The sequence below is a fragment of the Rhinichthys klamathensis genome, unplaced genomic scaffold (genome assembly GCF_029890125.1).
Source record: "Rhinichthys klamathensis goyatoka isolate OS25496 unplaced genomic scaffold, OSU_Roscu_1.1 h1tg000378l_1, whole genome shotgun sequence".
Classification (NCBI taxonomy): domain Eukaryota; kingdom Metazoa; phylum Chordata; class Actinopteri; order Cypriniformes; family Leuciscidae; genus Rhinichthys; species Rhinichthys klamathensis.
In genome coordinates, this window is record NW_026606885.1 from 45,956 (window position 1) to 57,201 (window position 11,246).

Here is an 11,246-nt window from a genome sequence, read left to right on the forward strand (position 1 = left end):
CAAACTGATAAATACAATTTTTAGTTTACTTAGTACTGGTAATTTCTCCAAAATGTATTTGCAAATTGATAACAAAACAGTCACAATTGCAAAGCAGCGATATGAAAAAAAACCCATCTGGACAAGGTATACAGCTATGGAATAATTCACGTTCTGAATTTTAAAAAAAATTCCCGTTATGTGCTGACACTTTGAAAACAAAACCAAAGGTTCAGAAACCATAATATAAAATTGTGGTGATGCTTTTTGACTACTAGGCAATCGAACCAAGTGTGAAAGAACCTTGTAACTTGGTTGATTTTTTTTTTTTATAACCCACTTTGTATTGTTACAATGTCTGTACTAGTATATGTAAATGAACAATGTTTACTTCTTTTCTGTGTTACCTGGTCCGAGAAATTCACATTTATTTGTCAGCAAAACTTTTGACATCTCCAGAGCTTTTGTGAAAACAACAGATTATACTTGTGTTTCAGGTTGAAAACTAAATGTAAACAAGCTTTTCACAACACTGGTTAGATATTATCCATATCTGTGAAGTGTGACTTAACATCCACTGTGAATTGTCTAATTTTATTGCGGTAAAAATCTGTAGCCAGTCATTATTCAGCGCTTTAAGCCCTTTTTCTACACCTCTCATCCTGAACTGATCCACTCTTCTTTACTCCCATCAGTCAGTCTCTCTCAGTCTCACACAAGCACACATTCAGCAGTAATGACTGTTTGATTATGTAATGTGCTTACAGGCACTCTGCTGTGGAGTGGCCCTGGAGTGTATGTGTGAGGCAGGAAGAAATGACCCTGCAGTGTGTTAAGTGGGATAATGACTGTCTTCAGGCTGCTGTAAAAGTGTATACATTAGTAAAAGACTCAGAAAATGTTCTCAGCCTTATAGGTTTACAATTAGGCAAGTTGTGCACATCTTAAAGGTGTGACTATACCGCATCATTTGTGTTACATTTGAACTTGTATTGGAAAGACTGGACTACAAAAACACAACATTACAGTTTGCCAAAGATTATTTTTTTGATACTTTGAAATGACCAATATTTTGATTGCTCTTCAAAGCTCACCCAAAACAACTTTCACTGTTGCAAATTAAAGGAATAGTTCACTCAGAAATGAAGTGTTATCATTACTCACCCCTTACTCACCTGTTCCAAACCTGTATGACCTTCTGCTGTGGAACACGATAGAAGATATTTTAAAGATTTTTTCAATTCTTATTGTTATAATGGAAAGTCCTCAGGGTCCTGAACAGCATTGGACCCCATTGACTTTTATTGTATAGACAAAAAAAACACTGACATTTTAGATGTTCCTTGAGGCAAATATCTGTCAGAAAGTGTAGTAGGTGAGCATTCAAGTGATTGAGGACAGAATCAAAATAACTTGCAGTAAAGCCAAAATTAAGCTTTTTGATAAAAAAAAGACTGTTCCTGTCTCATATAAAAACTGTAGGCTATATATTTGGAAAAGCCGTGTGTTTGTGTGTTGTTTTTGGATCTTAAATTGAGCTTGAACACATTTGGGACCAACCAAGGCTCCAGCCATATATTGTTTCGTTGAATATAATTCTTGACTTGGGTCTGTGTGTGTAAAATTGAATAGAGCTGTGTATATATATAGGTTATGTGTGTATATGTGTGTATATATATATATATATATATGACGTTGAAACTTTGCGACCATGTGTAATGTAATGGTACTATTAGTGATAAAAGACATGCATACTTGCTCTGTTAATGTCTAGTGCACACCTAAATGTGCATAATCTGTTGATTTATGATGTTGAATATGGCTCGTCTTAACATTTGACAGCATCTGTGTTAGCTGTAGATGAAAATAAGCTTCTTGATGCCTGGATAAGCTTTTTTAAATCGTTACCCTCTGATCCTTCTTTGTTGTTGGCATTTCTTATCCCCATCTGCCTAAATGTAATGCCTTCTGCCTTTATCAGCTGATTTGAGGCCAGCTTTTAGAGAATGTGTTGTTACCCAGCATGCAGTGCTTCCTTTTGTAATCTAACGTTGCTCTCTCCCTCCCAACCACCATCACACCACCCCCACCTGCTCCTTCCTGCTACCCTAGCCAATGAGGACAGCTTGTCAGAGGTATGCTACACCAATGTTTTGTCTTCCTTTTCTTTTCTTTTTGTGTTTTGTTTGTCCTTTATTTCATCTCACCCAGGTCGCCTTTCTAAAAACTGCAGTATTGTGGAGCGGGGGCCCCTCCCCCCAACCACCAGCAGCCATCATTCTACCTTCCCAGACCTACAGCGGCCCACCGCGGGCAGCCCATTCTCCCCTGCCCTCTCACTCACCCTTCCATCACATTCACCCTCACCCAGCCCCAGCTCAGCAGGGGATGTAAGTAGCTGTGATAGTCCACTACAGTTACTGAGACACAATTCAGACTTCCCTATCCCTGTGTTCACCGTGCTCACCAGTGACATCTAGTGGTAGCGGAGGTGAATTAAGAGTCTCCGGTAACTGAGAAACATTTATATTAGAGATTCATTGCCATTCACTCTCGTTCTCGTAATTCATTTCATTTCTTTTTTTGTCCCATGCCATGACATGTTTTACTTTTGTCAGTGATCTTACAAAGCAGACAGTCTTTATAGATGTAACTTAATAGGCTACTCTTGCTGGTTATATTCTTTCAATTTAGAAACTTTTAATATGAATAGCTATGTAATTTCTATGCAAAATCTATTAAAATAGAGGCAAAGAGGCAGCTGTTTAACCTGGACCCACCAAAAATGTTCTTTTTTTAAAAACAAGCACAATTTACAATGGAATAGAGACAAAAGCCCCTTTCACAGCAAGCCTGGTAAATTGCCGTAAAATGACCAGAACAACTTTTCCGGTAAATACACACATGTGCTATTCACATAAGCAACAACGTTGTGTCTTTTTACTGGTAAGATACCATTTGCACATCAGTACCAGTAAACTCTGTCATGTCAGTCATCGGAAATTACCCATTTGATTCATCCACCTGGATGAGAAGCGCTTTAGTTTCATTTTAGTTACATTTTGTTTTACTTCTGAGTGACCGGCGTAAGGAGATGATCACACAGAACGTGGTTCTGCTCTTAAATACACGAGGCACATAATAGTTATGGTACTGCAGTCACTATAGTACTAGGACATTCAGAGAATAGTAGAAGCCAGGGTCTCGAGTGCGAGATGTGGCGCAATGGTCAGATGTTCGTTTAGTGCATTTTTATATAGAAAAGCAATTAAAAGCAGCAGAACTTACTGTAAACAGCTCCTACAGAGCTTTATGATTGGCCCAAAGCAAACTTCTTACGTCAGCGCGTTCTAACTTCGTACGTTCTCATACCGGTAATCTTCATTATTTGTTCACACACAGCATCATACTGGTAATTTGCTGGTATTGTTACAACTTCTCATAAAGAAAAAAGTGTCAGAAAAGATCCTGTTCACACATGATCTCCTGATGGTAATTTACCAGTAGAAACTGTATGTGTGAAAGGGGCTAATAAGTATAATGATGTTGATTGATGAGTCAGTATTTGGCAGCTGATGTCATGAGGTGGAGTGGGCAGCGTCTCATATGTGATACTTGCTCACTAGGGATGTAACGATTCACTCATCTCACGATGCGATACGATTCACGATACTGGTTTCACGATACGATTTTCTCACGATTTTTTTAACAAATGCGATTTAAGACAAAAGTGTCCCTTTTATTATTTCTCAGACAAAATGCTGCACATTTCTTTTTAATTTAAAATATATTTCTCAAATAATAAAACTACATTAAAAAAATTCCCTTCAAGGTTGTTTCAACTCAGTCTTTCTGTCTGTTTGGTCAAGAGGCTGGACACTGGTACCTTCGCACACTATGTAAAAGACTGTGTAAAATTAGTAGTACCAGATTGACAGGGGTTTTACATTGTAATAAAGGCAAGATTCTAATTTTGTTATAATTTGTATCATTACACTAGTAAGAGTAAAAAAAAAACACATTTAGAGAAAGAGATAGTAAAATAAATACAACACCTGGTTGCCACGGAAACACTGATGCACCTTGTGATCTCCGTGGCTCTCGCAATTGTAGTATTAATGACTTTTACATGAAAACGGAGGTGACTGGTGTTACTCACGGTGGTGATTATTATTAGTCTACGGAAAGTCAAAATGCCGCCACACCTCCGATTTGAATGAGTCAACGTCAACATCTACGCTTGCCGTCGCCAAAGCCATGTCTACTGTTTGACGGCACGTGCACACCAGTCTATGGCACACACTGGTGCGGCGCGAGCGGAGCAAACCGAGCGTTTTCAGTTCATTCCTATGGAAGTTGAGCTTGGCTCACACAAGATCAAGTTCCATGAATGAAGTGAAAACACTCGCTAGCTTCACGCCAGTGTGTGCTCGCTGCTATTGTGCTATTGTAAAGCGAGGTTCACAACTTCACAGTAGGCTATAGTAAACGCGCCCTGCTGTTTAAAACGTGTATCGCGATTCGTTTAACATTTCAACCGACTTGAATCGTCACACATTTTTATCGATTTTCAACCGGTTGCGAGTGAATCGTTACATCCCTATTGCTCACATATAAATCATCTGGGCTTCATAAGGGCATGCATATCTGCCTGAGACGTCACAGTTCTGTTGCTCAGGACCCCTGATTTGATGCAGGGCTACAAAAACTTAGTAAAATTCACCAATATTCACTCTAAGTACACCGAAAACCAGAAATTTGCGTCAAGGCTGCTCAACTTTGTAAGTTTAGGTAGCCTCATGTCTTGCCACTTCATTTGTTTTCACTACTATGCATTCATTTCCACATTCATTTTAAATGATCATGTTTTTGTGTGTATCACTTTGAATGCAGACTGTTAACAGTTGTGTATTTCAGTACCATTCAGTACATGTTTTCTTTAGATTCTGCAGAAGGAAGATGCCATTGAGTGGCCAGGGACTCTTGCTATTGTCCATTCCTACATCTCTTATAAAGCAGGTGAGAAGTTTCACGTACAACTGATGATACCTAGAACAGTCAACCTGCATGACACAGAATGTGATGTAAGATTGTTCAAAAATGTCTTGAGTTAGGAGTTTAAAACGGAACAAAGTTTCTTTTTATGAGTCTGTTATGAAATGTACCAGTAAATCTCTGATCTTTGGAAAAGCTGTCCTAGAACTATAGAATAGCAGCAACCACTTATTTTTTCTGCAGCTTTGGTACTGGCAGTATTTTTCCATTCATTTTATTTATTCTTCAAGTCATGAACCAAACCAAACAGCTCTGAAATGAATTACATTACAAACTTAGATTTTTGACCAGTTTTATTTGCAGTGAACACCATTGTTCAGACGGTCATGAACATTCACATTCTGTCAGACACATTAACTACCATTAATTCAAATTAAAATGTTTATCTCACAAAACATAAAATGTTTTTCACACAGAATATTTGTCTCGGTGTGAACAGGCCTTTAGGGTGCCCCAGAAGCACGTCAAAAAACGTTGTAGAATGTAGCCCTCTTGTATTATGAAGGTCTACTTCCAAAATTACAATATAACATCAGTCAGAGCTATAGAAATGTATCTTCATTTTTAGATGTTGCTGAAATTGGTCATACCATTGACATTACCTGTGCAGTTGAAGTAAATATGTAAATGCTAGAAAATGCTAACTTGCTTAATGCTGTTAAACAATGTACAAAGCAATTTGTCAGTCAGAAACATCAGAATCATCATCACTGCTATGATTGGCTAACATTTTTGCATATAAAATAAGCATCACATGTTGAACTCTCTCAAAAATTTTACTACGTTTTACTATGACAGTTGTTTTTGACATTAACTAATCGTGAAAAGTTTTGATTATTTCATTATATTTAGATCTACTCCCGTCTCATGAAATGTTGCAGTGATAAGCGTTGTAGTCGATGACCGACAGTATGAGTGCATGAATGCAGTGATCTTGTCATTGCAACTCTATTTCTGCATTCTCACGAACGCTTTCATCATAACTAACAGTGCAAACACAATGTAAATTAGGGATTCGTTGTGCAGTGTAGACAGCGTCATTGATTAACTGGAGTTTTGGCGAGAGTCCAGAACTCAGTCACCGATAAACTCGCGCTGTGAATGACGTTGATCTGATTTTGCAGAGGAGGTCTTTCTTTAGTCACACTATTACGTCATAATGTGACAAAATCTGAAATGAGACTTCTTCGGAGCTTGGTTTTAATAAAAGCTGTTTTTGGACTAACGAGAAAGTAACAGAGGAGTTCTGAAACTTACAGGATGTTTATATAGTACAATGACCTCTTGCATGTCAAAAGATCAAGGAAAATTTGATTTCTCAATTTATGACCCCTTTAATATTAAAGTGCACCTATTATGCCCCTTTTTACAAGATGTAAAATAAGAGTGTGTATGTGAAGTTTTAGCTGAAAATACCCCATAGATCATTTTTACAGCATGTTAAAATTGCCACTTTTTGGGGGGTGAGCAAAAACGCGGCTTTTTGTGTATGTCCCTTTAAATGCAAATGAGCTGCTGCATGTTGCCCACTTTCAAGAAGAGGGCGGAGCTTCAAGAGCTCATTCTTCAGTGGCAGGACATCTCATCTCACTGAATGAAAATGTCAGAACAGAAACTGTACTAGCAGTGTTCATTTTGAACCAGAGTCGGACAATAATGCTTACAGAGCCAAAGAATATATTCTGCATGGAGATAGAACAGGTATAGTTTAGTTTAATTACGGTTATAACATATTTGTCATCTTGCTTTTATCTGAAGTTTATTGTTCTTCACACAAAGGATGAAGCACAGAAAATCACTGTAAGAGCTGAGTAAAACAGTGCAAGAATTGCGCATTAAAGTCTTATCCATAAACTCTCTCTCTCCCTTGCATTATCATCAATGTACACCGCGAATTACACACAAACACTTGTTACAATTAACAGTAAACAAATATATACAGACCTTTTCAGTGGGTGCTTAATAAACTGAAAAACTTTATATCCGTAAAACGACTCTGATGAACTGTAATAAAGTGCGTTTTCTACCTTTCATTACTGCCGACTGATCTGGAGACTAAGCTGGATCAAAAACACAACAGTTGGTACTGATCCATCCTCGAGTAACAGCTTTTTGGCAAAGCCTGCTTTGTACGGACCCTCGTTCACAAAGCAGTCTGGTTTAAAATGATTTGTGCAAACATAAACGCATTTAGGTAGAAACGCATTTAGACTGCTATGTTCATTCTTACATCCAACAACAAAACACCTCAATCGCTTAGAAGACATTCTTGTCTACAGCTGCTCTGGCGTCGAAACAATGGCGGTCTGTGTACAGCTCACTCAGGGCGGGGTCTATGGTAATACGACGGTGTCAGTCAACAGTTGTGGGTGGGGTGTAAGTCCATCTAATTCGATCCAATGGCGGCATTCAAATTAGCGGTGAAGGTCTCATGCGTGTTCCGTCTCTTCCCATGGTAAAGGGACTTTTAATTAAATGCAATACATTTTATCTTATGTATTAACTCGTTTCATCTGACTCCAAAAAATGAAAAAGTTTTTCAATGATATCATTAAATATACGTTAATGTTTGACTATTCCTTTTAACTCCAATGGAAATGAAGTCAAAGTCTGTTAGAATAATCAAATATAACAATTTATTATGTCAGGTAAAAGTATTATGCCAATTTCATAATCAGTTCAAAGATCATCGATACAGGACATCAAATGCTTTAGGATAAGAGAAATAGATGCAAACCCAACATTTAAGAACTACATGAGCCAACCTCACGGGCTGATCTGAGATACAGAAAGAGCCACGACTCCTTGCTGCATTCCATTAAATAGCCAGAACTTCTTTACAATGGTAATTTGCATTCAGGTTACACCTTATTTTGGGGGTAGGGGAGAAAGGCCATTTGCATAGAGTCCACCTTCCTTTGTGTGTCATCTCTAAACTTCTAAAAAAAATTATTAGCTTTTGTTTTACCAATTTGGAAATGAGACATCTGTACCACTCACCCTGCAGTTTAAATTATACTAAACAAAATACTCAATGATAATCATTCACATTAAACCATATTCTTATGTGAGTTTGTATGCGTCACTGAGAGAGAATGAAATGTAGATGAGGTGAGACTTTTGTCTCCGGGGAAGAGGGGGGAAGCCAAATGTTAATTTCCAGCTTCAACCAGTTTTCTTCAGTCTTACAGGGGCTTGTGCAAAAGGACGTCACATTGCCCCGAATCTGAAAACGGCTTGCTCGGAGACACTGCTTATGATTTATGTGCATTAAAAAAAAGCACTGGGTGGATTTTTATCATTATAGGGTGGTTTGTACACACACTGTCAACACACATTTACTGTATTTTCAAACACCATGTGAAAGTGAATTTTGCATAATTTAAGTGCCCTTTTAAAATAATGCAGAATCATTAAGAATGAACATGATCCGACCAAGAGCATATTTATAAATTAACATTATACCAAAATGGACAAATGAGTGAAAAAGATATCTCTGACCACAATCATGGTTGGTCTGTCTCGCAAAGTTTCTACAGAATTGTTTAAAAAAAAATCCTGTGGGGGAAATGAATGGGATGTTTACTTCCAGAACCCGACTTGTGCCTTCTGTTGAGATTTACGCATGCACTCATTTCCCCGCAGCTAAAGAGGGAGAGAAAGATCGTCTGAAGACATGGAGCACAGAGCTGCGGCAGGAGAGAGAGACACTAGAAGACCAAGTCGGCCATCTCAGCAACTCTATAACGGTGAGAGAATCCTTAAGTTCATATCATCCACTTTTCCTCTGCGCGATGAGTCATACCACTGAAATTACATGTGAAATCTAAATGTGATGTTAATTCATCCCGTACCTCCATAACTGTATAATGATGAGATTTTGGTTGTATGAGTCAGCAGCACTGTCCTCTCTCCCTTCACAGAGATGTATGGACAGCAAGAACAGCGTACTGGCCCAGCAGAGAGAGATGGAGGCTTCGCTTGAGAAGATGAAAGGGCTGGTGCGTCTGATCAGAGGGATCCAGTTGTCTCCCTTCATCTGCCCTGGGCTCATGGCTAACGGAGAAATGTCCCACAATGGAGCTTCCAAAGCCAGCAGCTCCAGTGCGGTCACCACAGACACAAACAACAACACAAATACCGCAACAAGCTCCTCAGAAGCTATGATTATAATTGGCCCCCTCACAAACACAAGCGATACCTTAAACCAGATCGCCACTAATAATAACGTCGAGGCTGCAAGCGCAAAGAGCGATGAGGGCAGTGAGGAGAACGCACAAATCATCAGCACGTCCAGAATCAGGAGCGAGCCCACAAATGCAAACGCCACAGCTTTCAGCAATAACAGCAGTAACCAGGCAGTTCTGAGTACCAATGGAACCATGCCCACCGGGGAGGAGGGTACAAAAAAACATAAAAACAATAACAACAGTGACCTCAGCGTCATCCCACAGGGCCTCCTCGGCCCGATCGTACCCCTTACAGAAGTGACAGAGGGGGTAAAATAGCATTGACCACCCCAAAGCGTGCCAGTTAACAGTGTTGTTGTTTTGTGTTGTTGTTTCATCTCTTGTATCTATGAGGGAAAGAAAATCCATAGTGCCATTTACTACATGCAGGAAGGAGGTTCCTAAAGTACCAGCAATGTGTATGCTAACGTATGCACACCGAAAAGATTTCTACAAAGAATAATGATATAGAAAAGAGTAATAAAATTTAAAGATATCACACCATTGTGTGCCTGATACAGTTGCCATAGCACCTCTGAGTGGGAAAGCTTCTGAAGGCTGGATCGGGGAAAGGTCTCGTCCTGCTAGATGAGTAGTGCAGCTTCCTATCAGGTCCTGTAGCTCTGATCTAAGACATAAGATATGACGCGTCGAGGAGTTTAGTATCCGTTTTGTCTGTGAAACGCAGCCGAGGTGCAGTTGTTTCGTCTAGTTTTCTGTTGTAAAAACAGGTTCTTTATCACACTGACAGAAATACAGGTCTTCCAGGTGTTCTGCTGGAGGTTTAACTATTATCATTTGCATTTGTCTACTTTGTGGTGTTTTTAAAACCCGAAAACAACATTTCTGTAAATATGTTTTGCTATTTTTACACATGACCTTATTTATAATTTTCTTCTTTCTTACAAAAATATTCTGTAGTTCTGTTCTGCCAAATAATCGATGCCACAGGGAACTATTCTTTTATGTTACTCTGAACATTAAATAGATATTTAAGAGTAGTAGAGTAGTATTTGTAGTGTCAGTCCTGAAGTGTCTGTGAGGTAAATTCTGACCATGCCTTATCTACTGACCAGATGTGATTTACTGAGTGCGCCGTTCAAGCGCAATCACAGAAGGGAATGATTTGAGACTTCTCTCACGTCACTCTCATTTCCACATCCAGAAGACTTTTTAGGTTGTTTTTTTTTACCCAGACTGTAGCAGGGGTCTCATGCCTTGTCCAACGACTTACGAGGAATCATGCAGTCAGAAATATCCCGTAAAACCGGTGTGCCAGTAACGTTATGCTTATGGGCCAATTTAAGGGCTTCTGTTCTGTATCGTTTTAACACGCATGGTGTCACTTTACTTGGTGACAACACTGTTCTGTAAACCTGTCCAAAAGCACAACACAGCAGGCGTACGTTATACGTGCCTAGCGCAACTACTTCACCATTGTCTCCTAGGGGCTGTTCTGTTAACGCTTTACTTTCTTTACATTTCTCTAACGCTCTCTCACCACTGTATATTTCACAGTGTGTGACTGCACATGAACAAGCACAGACAAACACTTGTAACACCTGAGATACAGCTGCGGTAGCTTGAACACTGGATCATGTGCCAAGATGACACTTCCATAGTGTTTTTAAAAAGCACAAGAAATAATCCAGAAACAGTGGTGTCGAACACACAAGGGGTGCGTCGCTTTTGATAAAATACAGAAATATCTACAGTGTTTATATCTTCATTTCAGGTTTGTGAGTGTTTTCAATGCTGAACATGCAGCTCTGGCCTGCAGTAGCCTCTGTGTATTGGTTGCCTTAAGTTCTATAGACTATGTTAGGCTGTTTCATAGTAGTGTTATGACTTGTCTGTGTCTTAGTCAGTTGTCAGCAAAACGAGTGTTTTTTTCCCTTTTCCGTAACAGAACCTACTTTGTCATACAGTGTGTGATCATTCTGGTTGTGTTAGTGAGGACAGTGCCTGCGCTGCCTGTAGTGA

General features: G+C 39.2%; 1 protein-coding gene across 8 annotated transcripts in view; it reads left to right on the forward strand.

Annotated features, from left to right (window-relative positions):
• Nucleotides 1-9,555, forward strand: part of phf21aa (PHD finger protein 21Aa) — a 28,837-nt gene extending 19,282 nt beyond the window's left edge. For 5 of the 8 annotated variants that reach the window (XM_056233845.1, XM_056233848.1, XM_056233846.1 and 2 more), the window contains 4 exons: nt 2,092-2,369; nt 4,923-4,998; nt 8,680-8,783; nt 8,958-9,555. In XM_056233845.1, the coding sequence (XP_056089820.1) occupies nt 2,092-2,369; nt 4,923-4,998; nt 8,680-8,783; nt 8,958-9,542 (1,043 nt within the window). In that variant the 3' untranslated portion in view covers nt 9,543-9,555. The remainder of the gene's footprint in view (nt 1-2,091; nt 2,370-4,922; nt 4,999-8,679; nt 8,784-8,957) is intronic. The other 3 variants (XM_056233851.1, XM_056233852.1, XM_056233849.1) reach the window with 2 other exon arrangements.
• Nucleotides 9,556-11,246: the final 1,691 nt, after the last annotated feature.